Source organism: Podarcis muralis, chromosome 3 (assembly GCF_964188315.1).
Source record: "Podarcis muralis chromosome 3, rPodMur119.hap1.1, whole genome shotgun sequence".
NCBI lineage: Eukaryota > Metazoa > Chordata > Lepidosauria > Squamata > Lacertidae > Podarcis > Podarcis muralis.
Window position 1 is genome coordinate 47322452 of NC_135657.1, and position 19909 is coordinate 47342360.

Sequence of the window (19909 nt, forward strand, 5' to 3'; positions counted from 1 at the left end):
TGTTCTCTGTCTTCCAATGCCACAGTTCGTAGGAGAGCTTAATTAGTACTTGCCCTATTTTTAAAGCTGTCAAAAATATAGTCTCTGGGGCAAGAGAGGTGCTATACTGCATGTTAACCAATAATTAGAAGCCATACCGGGGGGGGGGGGAGGGTTCTGGAAATATTTAAAGGGTTTCATATTTAAATTTCTATAGGCCCTTTCTGCATTTGTTAATGCAACATATCCCAAAGTAAGCAAAGTATAACACAGTATTATGGTGTTCATAGAAAGAGAGACCCAAAAAGAAAAACCAGGGCCACTTTGCCTCTCGCTGTCCCATACAGAGTGGCTTTCCGTTGATGAAGTCCAAGAGGGGGAAGGCTCTAGATGTCACTTGAGCCAGGCAGGCTGATAAAAAGAGTCTTGCTTTCTCTCCCACTCCCTTGCCATGGCAACAAAGTTCTTAAAATGGGCTTAATTCTGTATTTGGTGAGGGCCTTAAGCCACTTCTACTGCAACAGGTGTCTTCTGTGAACCAGGGGTGATACCTCCTATCAGAACTGCAAGAGAGGGTCCTGGAAGCATGAAGACAACTATTTATGCATCTAACACAGGTTTTATTAAGTCTTGAGTCCTTTTATTTTTATGTCACAATATTCTTCTTTGAGTCAATCTTCCTTGCAAATTGGTTGATAATAATAAAAAGTCACACAATTTAAATCACAGAAACAATGACAAGGGCTTTACAATTCATAATATTACTGAAAATAATTATTAACTTGTAATATTGAATAGAAAATGCAATTGTTTTGCAGAAAATTCATGAAGTAAGTTTGCTGTCTTAGCCTCACACAGCTGGTGAAATGTCATATTGTTTAAGCCATTACTATGCTTGTTCAGTGTCTGACAGGAAAAGGCCTTGTAGCTGTTCTCTACAGGGAAGGAAACCTGCTTATTTTGACATAAAGGGTGTGTGGTACAAAATGTGGATTTTAAAGGAAGTGGAATACTTTTGTATATAGTATTTTATTCAGTTGTGCAAATTGAAAATCCCAATTTTATAAGCAACTGAAAATCATAGATGGGAGAAAGCGTGAGTTATCAGATATAGTCTGCTCTATAAATGTGTTTCTCAAATTTTAAAAGCAAACTAATTTTGACACATTAGGAGCATGTGAACAGTATAAGCCAGTTTGGGCATCATAATGGTTTATCATGACAGGAATGAGCTACAGTGTGTCTTGGCCTTGCTTTCTCAACCACTCCTCTTCCCTTGCACGGTTACATGGAGGAGACTGGAAGCTTTCACTTCCATTTTCTATTAACTGCTGTTTGATAGGTCCAGACAAAACAAGAAGGTATGATTTATCCTAACAATTCTGTGTTGAGAAATGCCTGCTACAAACCATGGTTTATGAAGCTGATTTGTTTCAGCAAACCATGGTTAAATTGGACTACAGTTTAAGGTTTGCATATATCAGGAGCCGGAGTCAGGTGTAGGTCAGCAATAAAAAACACTGGTGTCGGCGAAGTTAACTCCTTATTCAAAGAAACCAAAAACAGTGAAAGCCTAGTGATCTCAGCTACTCTTCCCAGTAGGTCTTGCCCCAGGGAGGCAGCTGCGAAGACTGAAGGTCCCCACTTTTCCACAGCTGCCTAAGTCCCCTCCTCTGCAGGGTTTTCCCCAAGCAATTGGAGATTGTGTCTGCGCACACCTAATCTCTCCTCTGCTCTTTTCATTTCTCTGCATGTTGTGGTTGACCAGGTGTAGGAAGCTGGTCACAGCAGGAGAGGGAGACTCCCTGGATTATTCAGCAGCCTGCCTCACCCCTGTCTCCTGCCCCCCACCTCCAGCCTCTACATCAGGACTGCTTTCTGCCCCAGCTTCTTCCTTCTAACTAAACCCTGTTCAGCTTCCAACAGATACTATAATTCCTGCTTTAAATTGTGTTTGGTTACTCTATATCATCTAGATAGAATGTTTTAAGGCAGCCCTGCTCAGGGAAGTTTTTAATGTATGACACATTAGTGTATTTTTGGTCTTCGTGGAAGCCGCCCAGAGTGGCTGGGGAAGCCCAGCAGATGGGCGGGGTACAAATAATAAATTATTATTATTATATTATCAAGTATACTAATAGCCCTATTCTGGGCACATTTATTGAAAGCAGGTCCAACAGAGTTCAATGAGGCTTGTAATAGTGTGATCCTATGCATGTGTAACGGGACGCGGGTGGCGCTGTGGGTAAAAGCCTCAGTGCCTAGGACTTGCCGATCGAAAGGTCGGCGGTTCGAATCCCCGCGGCGGGGTGCGCTCCCGTTGCTCGGTCCCAGCGCCTGCCAACCTAGCAGTTCGAAAGCACCCCCGGGTGCAAGTAGATAAATAGGGACCGCTTACTAGCGGGAAGGTAAACGGCGTTTCCGTGTGCGGCTCTGGCTTGCCAGAGCAGCGATGTCACGCTGGCCACGTGACCCGGAAGTGTCTCCGGACAGCGCTGGCCCCCGGCCTCTTAAGTGAGATGGGCGCACAACCCCAGAGTCTGGCAAGACTGGCCCGTACGGGCAGGGGTACCTTTACCTTTACCTTTATGCATGTGTACTCAGAAGTGAGTTCAGGGTTTTTTACTGCCAGGTGAACATTTATAGGATTGCAGTCTTAGCATCCATAGGATTGCTTCTTATGTCTTCTGTAGAAATGTCAATTAATCAACTTGATAGCAGGAAATCAAACTGAACCAGAATAAGAATAAAATAAAAAAACAGAACTAAAAGAGGAAAGAATATTTGAAGCGTTTCCTCCCCCAAACAGGAACACCATCTGAAGAGTCTTTGGTTTCGTACAAAGTTTTTAAAAATGTTTATATATATTGATTTTTTAAAAATTTCAAAAGCTCACAATTACACAATAAATCAACAAATAAACACTGAAAAGATATAGAAAAAAGAGGGGTTCAGAATATGGGTAAACTTACTGCATCCAGTGGAACCAGATTGAATTAGAATGAGTTCATATAATAAAACCAATATTTGGAATGATATCTGTATTTTGGATTTGTTCAGGCCCTGTGCCTAGGAAGCATTGGACAGAGATTGGACTAGGAGCCTACCTGAAGGCAAAAACCATTGTACAATATTACAAAAGATAAACAGCCTGCCTGTTGGAGGAAGGAAAAGGGAGAGGACACCATTGTAGAGAATGCCTCTCCCTCTCAGCCAGCCTCTCTAGGTGGGTGTTAAAGGCTTCAGTTGTGCTTACTTGAATTGAAGCACTATTTCTTCACTTTTGAGCTAAAGGTCTGTATAACATCTTGTTTGTTTATTCAGCAGTGCATCTGTGATGGCTAGGCTTGCAGCACGTTGGGGAGAGAAGGGTGTAGCAGCCTGCTGACTTACTGTTCAGGTCCTGAGAATCAGAGAGACAAGTAAGCAGGCTCTTGCAGGTTGAGGAACCACGAAGGAGCTCAGGAGCACTCAGCCCAGGCAGTAAGAACCATGCGGGGGCAGAGAATTTCACTGCAGACAGTGTTCCACCTCTGGACTGGTGCTGGGTATTCCTGTTTACCCTGATATGAGCTAGCTTTAACTGAGAAAGAGAGATAGGAGTTGTGGTGAAGAGTGCAGTGGATTTGCAGAGCTTTCCAAACTGTGTGTCGCGACACGTTAGTGTGTCAGCTGCAGAGTGTAGGTGTGTGGCGCAAACACTCCCTGCTCCTCTCCCGGGACTGGAAAGGGGTTAGTTTAACCTCCGGCTTGCTAGTAAACCTGAATTACTGTGTCGTGAAATGATGCATGTCTAAAAAGGGTGTCACCAGCATGAAAAGTTTGAAAAGCTCTGACCTATAGATTCTGTGCTAAGGATCATTATAGGCAAGAATGAAAATAACATTTGCCAGCTTTACTGGGGCCTTTACAGAAATCTGTGGTGGGATCACACTTGGAAAAACCACACAGTTCTTCTTGCCTTGTCTCCAAAATATACATTTTTGTAGTGTTGAGAAAGTGGATAGAGAAGTTTCTCTCATAACACTAGAACCAAGGTCATCCAATGATAATTTGATAATTTTATCAGGGCCAGAGTCTATGGACTTATATCCAATAGGATGTTAAGCAAGGCTAAAATTTTATTAAGTGTCTCCTGTGTTCTGCAGGTTTACTTGGAGTAAGCCCTCTTGGTTTCACTAGGACTTCTTTCCAAGTACATGTGTATAGAATTCCTGCCTTAAAGTTAGTATCTTTAAAATAAGTTCTGATATTCTAAATTCACATCACATTTATATTTGCAGTGAGCAAAATACGATAGTAGTGCATCTTAACCTGCTAAAATTGCTTGGTCTCTTGTTTTTACTCCCATATATTGATTATTTAAATAATTTATTTAAATAACATTATTTAAGGTATGGGTCTAGTTTTGAAAGTCAGGCAAGCTCTTCTAGTTTACATCTAGTGGTGTATTCTTCAATTACTATTGTACTAGTTTCCTTTGGATTTGTGTTTAATACATCCTGTGCTTGCTCCTATAATCACCTGTCTCTTCTAGATTTTTTTTAAATTGTCTTTTTGTAGCAGCTGCTCATTCCAGCACTTCCTCTTTAGCATGTAGTGAATTCATGTCCATCTACTTTCAAGCTGTTTCCTTGTTATTAACCTTTAACCTTTTCAGCTTGTTTTGTTATAGCTAGCAAAAAAGAGTGGAAATAAAAGCATTATGAAATATTCACCCCGCCTATTTTAAATCTAGTGGGATATTTAATTCCTATCACAAAGAATTGGACATTTGGGGGGGGGGATACAGTAGAAAAGGGCTAGTGTTTTGTATTCAACAGTGTATTAACTACAGCAAAATTACTTAAATCTAACAGGGCTACATGAATTCTACATGACTGTAAAGCAAGATATTTACTGACCCCCTAGGAAATAGCTTTGTTGACTGTTCATTTGATCTTGTATTCTAGTAAACATGATGGTCAACCATTTCTGAAACGGTAAGAAGGTGCACTTATCTCCAGGTTTATCTCTACAATGACTCCTTAACCCTTTTGTGTATTTGGGACATAACAGAAAACAAAAACAACAGAAGTGTGTAAAACGTGTTTTCCTTTATGGTCTCTGGATTTTCAAAGGGTGAGGTATTCCAGCACCTTCCCCCTCTAAATAAATGGGTACTGGAATCAGCCTGCCAGTTTTAAATGAATGAGAAATGGGTTGCTAATTTATAACCACTTTCTAGAGCAGGGGTCTGCAACCCAAGGCTCATGGGCCACAAGCAGCCCATGGAGGTCGTTTAACCGGCCCCCGAGCCGCCCCCGAACTGAGCCGCCCACTCGGCGAGTCCCCGCACGCTGTGCTAAACTGGCACGACGCAGGGACTCGCTTCCGCGGTGCCAAAAATCGTGTCTGTGCCGATGCAGACACCGGAAATCACACGCTCATGGAGCCCATGGAGGGATCTCCGCTGGAGTGAACCAGCCCAGGCGAGGTAAACCTTGCTGACCCGTTCTAGAGCTTCCTACTTGATGCTTCCCCTTCCCAGGGCTTTGGAATGCTAATCATTAGGCATGACATGAGGTTTAATTGCATAAAGCAGGAGTTGTGAATGTCGTTCTTGCAGGTCCATGTTCTCAGAGGGGCCTTTCCTGGCACCCTCAAAGTCCTCTCCCTGAAGTTTGGCTTGAAAGAAGCATACTATTGTAGCCAACAGTCTTATGCTAGTTTTGTTCTATTTTTATTACAGGCAATGGTGGCTTGTTATCCAGGCAATGGAACAGGATATGTGCGCCATGTTGATAATCCAAATGGAGATGGAAGATGTGTCACATGTATATATTACCTTAATAAAGACTGGGATGCCAAGGTAATTCTATTTTAGAGAGGGTTTTTTTTTACAGGTTTGAATAAGAGCCAGTGTGGTGTAGTGGTTAAGAGCGGTAGTCTCATAATCTGGGTAACCGTGTTCGTGTCTCCGCTCCTCCACATGCAGCTGCTGGGTGACCTTGGGCCAGTCACACTTCTTTGAAGTCTCTCAGCCCCACTCACCTTACAGAGTGTTTGTTGTGGGGGAGGAAGGGAAAGGAGAATGTTAGCCGCTTTGAGACTCCTGAAGGGGAGTGAAAGGCGGGATATCAAATCCAAACTCTTCTTCTTCTAATGTGTCATGCCTTTTAAAGCAATATCTTGTACACCTAGTAAACATATGCTTTGAAGTGGCATCCGATCCTATATCCAGGGCACCTCACCTAGTGTTTGGTCTCCCTTCCACTCCAGCTAGGATCTAAAAACATACTTTCCTTAGAAAACTGTCAAAAATCACACTAGTCATGCTGAAAGTTTTAAATGCACCTCAAGTAGCTCTTTGGATCCCGCTTATTGTTTTTATGGCAGTAAACTTCTGTGTAGCTTTGATGCTAATGTTAAATGTGAAACAACTCTTCTAGTTCATGTGTAAATGTGAGGAATTGCCTTCTTTAATACTAAGGTTATGAGACGCTTTCAACTTTGTTAAGAATATATTTATTTGCTATAGTGAAAATAAATTACAGTGGTGCCTCGCAAGACGAAATTAATCCGTTCCGCGAGTCTCTTCATCTTGCGGTTTTTTCGTCTTGCAGAGCACGGCTATTAGCGGCTTAGCGGCTATTAACGGCTTAGCGGCTTTAAGAAAAAGGAAACAAACTCGCAAGAACTCGCAAGACGTTTCGTCTTGCGAAGCAAGCCCATAGGGAAATTTGTCTTGCGGAACGACTCAAAAAACGGAAAACCCTTTCGTCTAGCGAGTTTTTCGTCTTGCGAGGCATTCGTCTTGCGGGGCACCACTGTATAGATCATATATTCACTGATCTCCCTGTTCGTCTTTGGAGAAAGACTAGAATTTATTTCCTTCTTCAGGAATTTGATAGCCATTTGTTGTGGTGTTGACTCCTCATTGTTCATATTTAACTTCAAGGAACTATGAGAATGTTGGGCAAAGTATAGAAATTGGTTAGACTAGTGGCTGGTAATTGCCCCAATTGAAACTCAGCTAAGCTAGTTGCTTGTCAGAAATCCAGGGAGAGTGCTTGTTGTACCCCGGTTCTACTTCCTGTGAAAACAGAATACTGGACTAGATGGGGTCTTTAATTTAACCCAGTGAAGGAGTTCCTACATTATTCAATATTTTTAAAGGTGGTATTTATATTCATTCTGTGGACCACTCATTCAGAATTTGTATGCAGTTAACAATATCAGCACAGAAATTTTGTTTCTCATAAAACAGTAATTTTTGGTTTTGCAAATGTTCCATTTTATTAATATTGATTATCTAAATATACACTAAAACACATTCATTAATGTATGTTACAAAAATCTGAGACATTTTGATTGTTTGAATGATTTTTCAGTCTGTGCTAGTTCATTTTATAGAGCCAACTTATGAACCTCAAAAAAAAGTTTCATTAGTGCAACTTATTTTTATTTGGATCACTGTGGGAAGGAAATCTTACTGTCTGCTTTAATTATTATAGAAATAGTTGAGTTAAAAGGAAGCTATATGTAGGTGCTATTAGTACATTGAAATTGCTGATAGCATCTTTGATTGTGAAGCACTGTTTATGTCTTTTAAGGTAAGTGGAGGTATTCTTCGAATATTTCCTGAAGGCAAAGCCCAGTTTGCTGACATTGAACCTAAGTTTGATAGATTGCTGTTTTTCTGGTCTGACCGCCGCAACCCTCATGAAGTGCAGCCTGCATTTGCTACAAGGTAAGATGAATGAATATATACCGGCAGACTTTAGTAAGTTTACGACAGAAATGAGAAGGAATTGGAAATCTGCAAAAAATGGATTTATCTGTCCCAGGAAGGTGACTAATATAAATGGAGCCTCAGTTATTCAGAATATATGACTTACGCTTGACAAATTTTGAGAGTTTTAACTTGCATTGATTAATGGCATGCTATGTTACCATTAGTTATGGATCAACAAAAGCTGTCATGATTTATAGCAGGTTAGTTAAATGGGAAAAAGTCATTGTCTTATCAATGGTGTCATGCATTGTTATAAGTTGTCGGGTTTTTTCTTTCTGATATTTTTTTGACTGCAGTACATTTAGGCTGCAGGCCTATACATGGGGAGTAGACATGTCAGTTTATTTCTCAGGTTTAAAAAAAATTGAATTTACGTGTCATATAAAGCAGATGAAGGCATAGGAGTTGATCACTTAGGCCAGTCATGAATTGTTAACAGGTGTGTGAGAGCTATTATTTGGGAAGACTAAAAAAGGGATAAAAATAGCTGTGTTTATAAGAGTCAATTTAATGTAGTAGTTAGAAAGTGGGACTAGGACCTGGGAAACCAGGCTTCAAATCTTTACTTGGCCTTGAAGCTCATTTGGTGACCTTGAGCCAGCCTGATCCATGTATGCCACCTTGAGCTGCTTAGAGTAAAGGTGATGTTTGCGTATTGATAAATATGGAGATTTGGCTTTTAAACAAGTGCATGTACATCTGAGTATCAGTTGAATAAATAATTTTGTAAATGTCTCTTGAAATAAGACTTTATGTACATACACTGCAAAATTTATCACTGCATTAGATTAGATGTTTGTTTCCTGAGTGAATGGAGGTCACTTTTTTGGTACTGTACAAATGTTAAATTTATAAACCTTGTAATTAACATCCTGTTGAAGTGAAAGGGGGTTAGTTCTTGGAAGTGTAGAGATGCAACTTAGTTTGATGTGTCTCCAAGGGAAAGAGCAGGTAGAGACTCCAAGTTTCTTAGACTGTCCTTTCTGACCTAACCTGTCCTGAGCGTCTCTAAAGTGCTAGACCTATCCTCTTAGGGTTGCAGACTTCATTTCTTACTTCCTACTGCTTCATATGTTGTGAAAATTTAAGGAGAGTTTGCTGGTATAAAATATATTAGAAGTATATATTCTTGTTGGTTGGTTTTTTAAGCAACAGCTTTGAGTTACAGTCTGATTCTAGGCATGCTTACTTGGAAGTCCCATTGAGTTCAGTAAAATTTAGTACTTGCTGGCAAGCAAGTTTGTATAGGATTGCAACCTTAAAGTTATAAAACAGGGAAGCTGTCTAAAATCAAGGAACGTTGCTGGGGATCACAAGCATCGGAATGCTATTGCACTCATGTCCTGCTTTGGGGCCTTTCATAAGCATCTGGTTGGCCAGTGTGAACTCTGTCCCAGGTGAACCTTTGCTCTGATCCAGCAGGGGCCCTGTTGTTTTCTTAAGAATGAATTTGCTTTTCATTGGAAGGAGACATCTGTTTAGTTGGGTAAAGTCTTAAGGACCATTTTTTTCCAATAAAGCTGAAAATGATTAGAGTTGGATGTTTCCTGCTTGTCAGTGCCACCAATTTATTATTAGTGCTCTTATTTGCCTGCCCTTCTCCCTAAGGTCCCAGGGCAGGTTGCAACACTTAAAAACACAATTCAAAGCAGTTTAAAGCAACTTAACAATCACAGAAATAAGGTGGGTCCTACAAATACTAATCTGGTGTCAAAGGCCAGGGTAAAGAGGTGTGTCTTCAGCATTCACCACAAACTGTATAATTAATATGCCAGATGCACCTCTGTGGGGAAGGAGTTCCACCACTTAAGGGCTTCCACAGAGAATGCCCTCTGCTGGGCCAGAGCCTCTAAGGGTTGTGGAACAATCAATAGGGCCCCCTCTGCCAAACGTAACACCCAATCTGCAATGCAGTGAGGCTTGCTTGTTTGGTAAAGATCCTTTCTCCTGTGGTTAATATGAATTGCCTGAGCCAGTGGTCTGCCAAGAATTGAGTTGTTTTGGAAATTAGAATTTTCAGCTCAAAGTAGTAAATTACAGATTGTATGAAGTTCTGCAAATTATTACGTTACATATACACAGAATAAGTTGACAGTATACACTGCTGTTTAGGTGGATCATGTATACGGTTCTGTCATGTAATTGGAGGGATCTAAGAGAGTGTTAAAATGTGTTGTTTTTTAATATAGTGTGTTACTATTTCCTTCTTTTTATCTTTTAAAGGTACGCAATAACAGTGTGGTATTTTGATGCAGATGAAAGAGCCCGTGCTAAAGTAAAATACTTAACAGGTAATTGATTTTCCTGTTTTTTATGTTTGTGTTCTCTCTAAAATCAGCTGTATATTAGTGTGCGTAGCTGTAAAAGTAACTGACAACAGCAGCTTCTAAGTACAGTCGTACCTCGTTTTGCGGCTGGGACCTGTTCCGGAGCCCTGGCCACTAGCCGAAAAGGACGCAGGGCTAAGTGCCATGTCTGCGCACGCGCGAAGCACAATTTAACACTTTTGCGCATGCGCGAAGCGCAATTTAGCACTTTTGGGCATGCGTGAGCGGCAAACCTGGAAGTAACCCAATCCGGTACTTCCGGGTTTGCTGGAATGGACGCTAGACAAGGCAGACGTTCACAAAGGTACAGTGATATTATAGCTGTAGTTAATAATGAACTTCAGTAAGACCTATACAGTGGTACCTAGGGTTAAGAACTTAATTTGTTCTGGAGGTCTGTTCTTACCCTGAGGTACCACATTAGTTAATGGGGCCTTCCACTGCCGCCATGCGATTTCTGTTCTCATCCTGAAGCAAAGTTCTTAACCCGAGGTACTATTTCTGGGTTAGCAGAGTCTGTAACCTGAAGCATCTGTAACCTGAAGTGTCTGTAACCCGAGGTACCACTATCTTGAGTATCTTGAAATGGAAAGACCCTTAATTTCATCTTATTTCTTGCCCCACCCATAGTGGCTCAGAGCTAGCAACGAGTTTAAAAGGCCACACAGGGGGGAAATACCCAACTGAAACATTATGCAAACTGAATAAACTATTTCAGTCCTGCTCAATCATAAGGTTACCGTATTTTTCGACCCATAGGCCGCACCTAGGTTTTTTTGGGGGGGGGAATAAAGGGGGGGAAATTATTTTTCCCCCCAGGCGCGGGGCTGGGGTGGGGGAAGCCCGAGCTTCTCCTGACCCCAGCCCCCAGAACAGGCTGCTATCCGCAAGCCTAGGGAGCCCTAGGGAAGTCGCGCTGGTCTCCCCAGGCTTGCGGATATCTGCCCCAAGGCTTTGGGATGCAGGCAACTCCGCAAACCAGGTCGGGGAACAGCGGGATGGCGGTGCTCCTCCTCCCCGCTGTCCCCCGAGCTTGTGGGGCTGCCCGATATCTGCACGAAGCTGGGGCGCACTGTGCAGCGCGCCCCAGGCTTTGGGATGCAGGCTGCTATCCGCAAGCCTTGGGAGCCCGACTGGAACTCCCGCGGAGCTCCCCAGGCTTGCGGATAGCTTCCTGAAGCCTGGAGAGTGAGAGGGGTCCATGCGCACCGACCCCTCTCGCTCTCCAGGCTTCAGCGAAAGCCTGCATTCGCCCCATAGGACGCACACACATTTCCCCTTCATTTTTGGAGGGGAAAAAGTGCATCCTATAGGGCGAAAAATATGGCAAGTCACCCCAACCAAGAAAGCTTCTAGAAAATTATTAAAACATTTGATGCATTAGGGAAATGGATTTCCATGAATGTGCAGCAAACACTATTACTGTCATTAAACATTCCCTTATTATTTGAATTTGATGCACAAATGGTACAGTCTGAGGTTGTGTTTAAGATTATGTTGAATTAGAATCTAGAACAAATGAACTGAAGAACAGATCTGTTGGATTTTTGTCATGTAAAAATGTGGAGAAAGGAAAGATGTATATATTTGACGAACTTAATAGAGTGTTGCATTCTCCTAAATCAATTTGAGGGACACGGGTGACACTGAGGTCTAAACCACTGAGCCTAGGGCTTGCTGATCTGAAGGTTGGCGGTTCAAATCATTGCGACGGAGTGAGCTCCCATTGCTCAGTCCCAGCTCCTGCCAACCTAGCAGTTTGAAAGCACGCCAAAGTGCAAGTAGATAAATAGGTACTGCTCCGGCAGGAAGCTAAATGGCATTTCCATGCACTGCTCTGGTTTTGCCAGAAGCTGCTTAGTCATCCTGGCCACATGACCTGGAAAAACTGTCTGCAGACAAATGTCAGCTCCCTCAGCCAGTAAAGCGAGATGAGCGCCGCAACCCCAGAGTCGTTCGCGACTGGACTTTACTGTCAGGGGTCCTTTACCTTTACCTTCAGATCGATTTGACTGGCACCAGAAAGGTTGAGCATCCATTGGGGCAAATTTTGCCATACTTCCAGGAGCCTTGTAGTTTTGCTTTGGGTATACTGTTGTGCTCCAGAGAGGTGCTTCTCTGAATTGAGGCGTGTGTGTGTGTGTGTGTGTGTGTGTGTGTGTGTGTGTTCCAGTAGTGCATATATGCATGAAATTGAGAGCTGTATGTATGATTTGTGAGAGTGAGGGAGAGATATATGAGGGGTGGTTGATCTATATGTTCCTTGTGTGCATGTGAGAGAGAAGGAAATCTATACATGAGGCCTGTGGGGTGAGAGAGAGGTGCACTTGGCCAGAGAGGGAGAGATCTCTGTGTGGTATGTGTATGTCTGTTTGTGAGAGGCAGGAAGGTATGTATGCGTGAGTGAGAGATGCACACATGTGTAGTTGTGTATATGTGGAGTGTGTGAGTTAGGGAGATGGTGTGGCCTCGTGTGTGTGTGTGTGTGTGTGTGTGTGTGTGCACGCATGCGCAAGAGAGTGTGTTTGGCCACCTTGCATATCTAACTTGTAATGGTATAGTATTTCTGTGTTTTTTTAATAACTCCCCCTTTGTCTTACAGGTGAAAAAGGTGTGGAGACTGAACTTAACAAGCCTCCTGATTCAAATGGGAAAGACCTTCTATAAAGCCTTTGATCTAGTAATTCCCTGTGCTACGTCCTGGTCCATCTCCCCCTCCCCACAACAGTCCTAGGCGCTGTCTATTAACTTTTGAATGTGAATAATGAGATAAAGGAAAATCAACGCCAAATCAACGTTTGGAATAAACAAATGAATTATGGGTTTCAGTGTTTCATCAAATGGATTTCTAATAGCTTATGCATTGTACTACATGATTGTGACTCTAGTCCTGTTAACTGCTTATGTGACGATAAGCATTGAGAAAAAAAACAGCTTACACATGAAGTGCCCTACATAGAAGTTTTCCATCCTTCATATTTTGCCATTCAATCATCCAGTTCAATGCTATTTATCATCCCCCCCTTTTTTAAAAAAATGTGGTAAAAGTTTTGAATTTTAAATAATTTTTGTATAACCAGGTACAGCTGATCAACATCGAGCAAAGCAAACATTTTTCCCCAAAATGGCATTTAACTATTTTTGTAAATTTGCTGTTCACACTGTTCTCCTACCATGTAAAACCTAATTTAAATAAGAATTGCCAGTAACTGATGATCACTCTGTCTTTACACTTAAGTCTGAAAAGGAGCACTTTAATTCCCATTTAAGAACCCAATTGTTTTATTTTCATATCTTACACTAATTTGAATTTTTTTTTAAGATTGCTGCTGTATTGTGTTTGTGTTCTCTGAAACTTTTTTTTAAAAAACTGAAACAGATGCCTATCTTGCTGTCAATTACTTCCTTAAATTTGTGGTTTTATATGTTGTATCCAGAGAGCAAGCTTTCTGTATCTGTGTCATTTGGGTTTTCTAAGTGACTGGCTAGCACTAAGTGGACTTGACGTTATCCGTACTGTCTTTTTCATGTTGAGAACTGTGGCTGCAGTTCCGCTGGGGACTTCATCTATGAGAGCCATTCGATGTGAATGAAAATCGTTCAAGAACACAACAGTACTCATGTGCAGCTCCTGCTTTTTCCAGTGGGGCTTGTGCCGATGAAGTGCCAGGTGGACTCTGCCCATAAGTATCAAATCCCTAGAACATAAGGGCTTTCCTAGGCTTTTAGGTGTACCAACATCCTTTCTACTACTTTAATGGGAGATCTCAATCTTGACTTGTTTTCAAAAGCTTACTTTCTGCTACGTTTTTTGGTAAGGTCATGAAACTTCAGAGATTTCCCCCCAAAGCAGTAGTATCCTCATTTGCAGTTGGGTCCCTTGATCCCCTTATATACTATCAAGGGGTATATTTAATGCATTAAGACTGAAGTGCATCACTGCAGGCTTAATATGTAAATATTTTCCTACTGCTGAGAATTTTTCTCCCCAAAATAACATTGGCCTCTGATCAATACGAAAATGTTTTTGACAAGGAAAAACTAAATTACTTTTAAGTGAGGAAGCAATAGAGAATAAAATTAATTCAAGCAGATATTTTGAAATGTTTTATTTTGAAGGGATTGGTTTGTGCTCAAAAGTAACCCCCTGGAGGGAAGCTTCTGAGTTCTAGCAGCCTTACAAACAGGAGCCTCCCCATTTAAAGGCTCCATATTTTATCCCTTGATTCCCTCACTTAACCAAAACAATGTGAGTGTACAGAAATATTTCTGTATGTACAACTTTGCCTATTTCAGCATCTGTATAGTTTGTACTTGTATTAGAGACCTTTTCTATGGAAAGCTCAGTAATTTTTATTAAAAAAAAGCTTACTATTCATGTAAAACATGAAAAAAAAGGATTACGTTTAGTGACAACTGACAAAAGGTGGGAAATTCAGTATTGTGATAGCATACTAAGGGAACATCTGGCAAAAGTCTTTGGGGTTTTTTTTGTTTCCCCCACCCCCTTTAAAACGATTAGCTGTCAAAACTTTTAACAGTTTGGTTTTTCTCTTAATCCTGGTAAATCCGAAGAAAACATGTCTACTGTAAGTGCCTCTGCAAGCCTGACCAAGGAGTGCAAATTTTCTCTACTGTCTGGTCTGCAGTGCAATGCACTGTTTTAGGCCTAAGAAACACCATTTCTAACTTTTAACTGCTTTTGTATTATGTTAAATGTGTTCGACATGGACAACATAATAAGCCTTTACATTTTTTGTTTGTTTGTCCCTCTGTTCAAAGTATCAACATCTTACATTTGTGCTTGTTGGGAAGATTTAAAATGTGCTTAAATCTCTCAGTTGGTTATTTTACAAAAGGTCACCAAACTGGGTCTTCTAATGTCCATTTAGAAGCTGTTCATGTCAGTTAAATCTTCAGCCTTGGGCGTTACCAAGCAGGAACCTGTTTCAGACTATTTTTAAACTGTCTTATGGCCTGTATATGTGTTTAGTCCTGGTTAAAGATAAAGCTTCATAATGCTATTTTTATTTCATGACATTAGCCAGCTGTAAAACACAAGACTTTTATCTAGCAGGCAAAGAAATTCAGAATTAATTTGCAGATTTCCTATAAAGTCATGTAACTTTTGAAAAGCAGTGTTCATTACTGAAAGAGCTCTCAAGTTGCTTGTAAAGCTAATCTAATTAAAAGATGTATAAAGGTTCTTGAAACAATGTGGTGGTTATTTGTAATTATGTAATATTTTTAAAGCCTCCTACACAGCAACTAATTAGTAAACTGATATGGGGTGTGTCTGTCTGTTTTTAGCAGTCAGTGACATTGCAGCTGCAGTCAAGGGTCTCCTGTTAGTTTCATTTATAAACCCTGTTTTTAATTATCTAGCTGTGATTGTTTTTAAAGGAGAAGGGGGGGGCACAAGACTGTGAATTGTAGCCTGGTACTAACTTGGCATTACCAATACAAGCATTTTATTTTCTGATCACGTGGAAAGCCTACCTAGGTGTTTTTCCTTCTGAAAATAACCATCTTGAATTTTGGGTGTTTAGGTAAGCATTTAGAGCATGTCCATAGATTGAATTTAGCGTGTCAGATGCATTGTTTCAAGACTTCAATCACTGTGGTACCACGTTGCAGGAAACTTCTCCCTGTGCTAATGAGTTTTTGTTACACAGTGTAAACTCTGCACGTTGCGTGGTTGCCTTCTCATGATTAGAAGCAAAGGAAAACATTTACTTGTCAAGATATTATGAGGACCTGCTTTTAACAGCTACCTGCTGTGCCTTCTCACTGCTGTTTTCTGTGGGGTGATATGAACCACCCTTAAGTAAAACCTGGTTCTCTGACTCTTCTGCAATTATTTTTTTTTATTTTTATTTTTTGTCCTTTACTGTATTTGGACACTCTTCATAACAATTTTTCTTGATATTTATTTGCTAAAGCATCTCCCACTCATGTTGTTATTTTTTATCATTTGGTAATCTCTATTGATAATAAAACATCAGTAAGACATTATAAAAAACAGTCGCAAATTAAAACCTGAGTCTTCAAGCAGCTTTCCTTTCAGTAATAATAAATGCTTGGATACCAAGTGCCTTTTAAATGAGCAGAAGACACATACGCTCTCTCATGGAGGAGTGTCGGTTTCATCACCCAGCTGCACTGCATGCTGTTTCAAAGAATCTCCTATGTGTCAGGAACAGGGTTTTCAGGGGAATGTGAGGAGCTACAGTCATATAAAGAAAAGCCTTGTTGTGTGAATGCAATACACAAGTTCTTTGAGCCTCTGTCTCAGTACAGCATAATCTGAAGAGCACTGCAGTTTCATATTTGAGTTCTCCAAGAACTAACAGGTAGATATAATCTGGACCAGGCAATGTTTTAGCCTTTATTATGTCAGCCGGTTCTAGAATTTTTCTGTCCAAATGCCCATGTGCCACGGAAAAGGAAATGCCAAAATAACCCCATCTCACTAATCCCTTGTGACCTGGATACTTGAAGGAGCACCTCTCCCCTTATGTGCCAGCCCATGCTCTTAACATCTGTGGGGGAAGGCCCTACTGTTACTGCTGTCCTTAACCTCAGCACACCCCATAGTGATTTGTGGTAGGGCCTTCTTGATCGTGGCTCCCCAGTTGTATAATTCCCATATTTGGAGATACGTTCTCAGGATACCCTTATCTGTTCCTTGCAGCATATGAGGGTTAAAAAGATAGGACTGTTTCTATCTCACCCATTTATTCCTACTATCTGCTTCCTCACACGCGTTCGCACACACACCCCGCCCTGTGTTTAGGCAATGTGTGTCTGCAGCTTTGGTCTTCCTCATGGCCTTTTTATCTTAACCACTCTCCCCTCCCAGCTCCATTGGTCTCTTGGGGATTAGCAGGCATTTTGCTCTTCAAACCCTAGTTTAGGCCATCTTTCTTGTTTCAGCCTTGGAAAGGCTGTCGCCATGCCACAGGGCTCTTTCCTGTCTCCCAAGATCTTTGTAGCACAGTGTCATGTAGCAACCTGTACAGTAATTGTAGGCAGGAGATAGATTGCTGGATAACTTAAAGCAGACCAGCAACGGTTTCTCACTCCAAACTATGTAAACCAGGCATGGCCAAACTTGGTCCTCCAGATGTTTTGGGACTACAACTCCCCTCATCCCTAGCTAACAGGACCGGTGGTCAGGGATGATGGGAATTGTAGTCCCAAAACAGTTTGGCCATGCCTGATGTAAACAATAGCAACAACTGAAACCCTGATCTGTAATAACTCCAAGGTAGATTCTTTATACTTATGCAAGTGGGAACTGCAACAAAACGTTGCAGCATGCCATGTTGGGGATTCCAGCCATTCCATCCCCCTCCCCTGGTTCCCAATCAATCCATCAACCAGCATTCTGCCGCCACTGGCATGCTCAGTCCTTTTCAAACTGTTTTCGGAGTCCCTCCCCCGGATTCATTGTGCTTCTGCAAACCCCAGGGATTTCCCTAAGCAAAACGTAACACCAATCTCTTCTGCATAGGTGCTACAGTTTTGCATACACTTAGCAGTGGCACTTGTAGGTGGAAAATAGGAAAGTGAGAACAGGGGCAGTCCAATACATGTTGGCACCTTAGGCAAACCACAAAATGGCGTCTCCCACCCTGCTGGGAAGATCTACATCAGGAACTGGGGTGGGGGTGGGGGGAGTTGGATAAGGATAAAGATGGGGAACCAGGTAGGAAGAGGCCAATGAGGCTCCTACTCACCAAGAGGCTGCTATGGAGGGAGCAAATGACAGCTTCAGGGGAGCCAAGGAGTGGCTGCAGCTGTTGCTGGCACCACCACAACAGCAGCCGGCAATGCGTTCCTTGGAGGTTGGTTCTCCCACCCCAAGGCGGTCGCCTCACCTGCCTTATGGGCAGGCTGGCCCTGAGCAAGGAGTATGTTATGCAAGGCATTGGGAGAAAGGCTTATGGGATGCAGAAGCTACTTGACTCTGCGTTCAGAACTCCTATTTTATCTTTGCTTCTCTCCCCGGATCCTTTATGGGACCTGATTCTGGTTCATAGGCCTTGGGAGTCTAGTCAAAACCAAAGTAGCCCCCCATAAACCTGAAGCCTGCCTAGTGCTTATGGTGCTTATGTAACATTTGCATTCTTCCAAGAAGTCTGAGGCTGGCAGGGAGAGGTTTCCCGGGTGTGGAAGATCACAGCACTTCAGTGATGGGAAAAGGCAGTGCTTGCCAAGCTGCTCCCTGCCTTTCAGCTATTGGCGGGAAAGTTGCTGTAGAATCTGAACACGCCGTGCCAGTCTTACTATTCTGGCATGCAAATCAGCTTACCTTGGGGAAAATAAACTGGTTTCCGCATTACCTGCTGATGCATTCAGGGAGAGCCTGAATCTACGAAAATAAAAACTCTTCCTTGTTAATGGATTTTCTAGAAAGGCCATGCCAACTGTCTCATTTGCCCAGGCCTGGTTCTGGAATGTTCTTAGTATGAGTTGCCCTGGGTCAGTTTCTGTCGTATTCATCATATCCTGTGGTGGGTAAATTTTCATTTTCATTTCCCTTCTTTCTGCTGATTAAAAAAAGAGAAAGAATACGGTGAGCGACAACAACTGAAAGGAGTTCTCACAGATCATGATCGCCGCTGGCCCACCTGACTCCCTGTTCTGTTAACTGTCACCACAGACCACCAAGCCTATATCTTAAGGGAGGAGAAACCCCAAGCTGGCCAGGGAGACTGTCTCGAATATCTGCCTCCATAAAGCAGGTTTTTGGGCTGTTTAGGTTACGGGTATGAGGGGTCTTGTGGGACACGGGTGGCACTGTGGGTAAAAGCCTCAGCGCCTAGGGCTTGCCGATCGAAAGGTTGGCGGTTCGAATCCCCGCGGCGGGGTGCGCTCCCGTCGTTCGGTCCCAGCGCCTGCCAACCTAGCAGTTCGAAAGCACTCCTGGGTGCAAGTAGATAAATAGGGACCGCTTACTGGCGGAAAGGTAAACGGCGTTCCGTGTGCTGCGCTGGCTCGCCAGATGCAGCTTGTCACGCTGGCCACGTGACCCGGAAGTGTCTGCGGACAGCGCTGGCCCCCAGCCTCTTGAGTGAGATGGGCGCACAACCCCAGAGTCTGTCAAGACTGGCCCGTACGGGCAGGGGTACCTTTACCTTTATGAGGGGTCTTAGCCTAATAGAAGCAAAGGCCTAAGTAGTATCACAGAATTGTAGAGTTGGAAGGGACATCCCAAAAATCCTAAAGTCCTCAAATGATTCAAAATTAACAAATGTATTCAAGTTTCTTCAAATATTTTTCTCTTACGGTTTTGGCTTGGCATTAATGGTGTCATCCAAGGGGCTCAGAGCAGCCAACATACATGGATACTTCTTTCCCCAACCTCATCCTCATAATGACAACTTAATGGTGAAGATAAGGCTAAAATAGAGTGACTGGTTGAAAATCACCCAGTGAGTTTTGTGGTTGAGCATGGAAACTGAGAGTCTAGCTAATAGTTAAACCAGACCTCTATCCCTCACCTAATGGAAGAGAATCATGTTGTGGTTACCTATTTTATTTTATTCCCTTCATCATACGTTTTCAGGGCAACAAATATGTCACATAATATCTTAACACAGACACTATAAAATGCTACACTGATAAAAGACTGAACATCCACAGCAGTAAAAGGATGTGTAAAAAAAAAAAAAAAGTGAATGGTTAAAAGGTCAATCCCTCCCCAAGGCTTGGGTTAATGAGATGCTTCTTCAAATGTTGATGAAAGAATAATCCTCCACTTCAGAGGAGAAGTCACTTCACAGGCAGGAAGTTACCACAGAAAAGGCTCTGCCCATAC

General features: G+C 42.2%; 1 protein-coding gene across 1 annotated transcript in view; it reads left to right on the forward strand.

The window, feature by feature from the left end:
• EGLN1 (egl-9 family hypoxia inducible factor 1) overlaps window positions 1-15299 on the forward strand; it is a 28224-nt gene extending 12925 nt beyond the window's left edge. Inside the window, exons 2-5 of the mRNA XM_028724024.2 lie at window positions 5711-5830; window positions 7575-7711; window positions 9980-10047; window positions 12686-15299. Of these exons, the coding sequence (XP_028579857.2) occupies window positions 5711-5830; window positions 7575-7711; window positions 9980-10047; window positions 12686-12750 (390 nt within the window). The 3' untranslated portion in view covers window positions 12751-15299. The remainder of the gene's footprint in view (window positions 1-5710; window positions 5831-7574; window positions 7712-9979; window positions 10048-12685) is intronic.
• Window positions 15300-19909: the final 4610 nt, after the last annotated feature.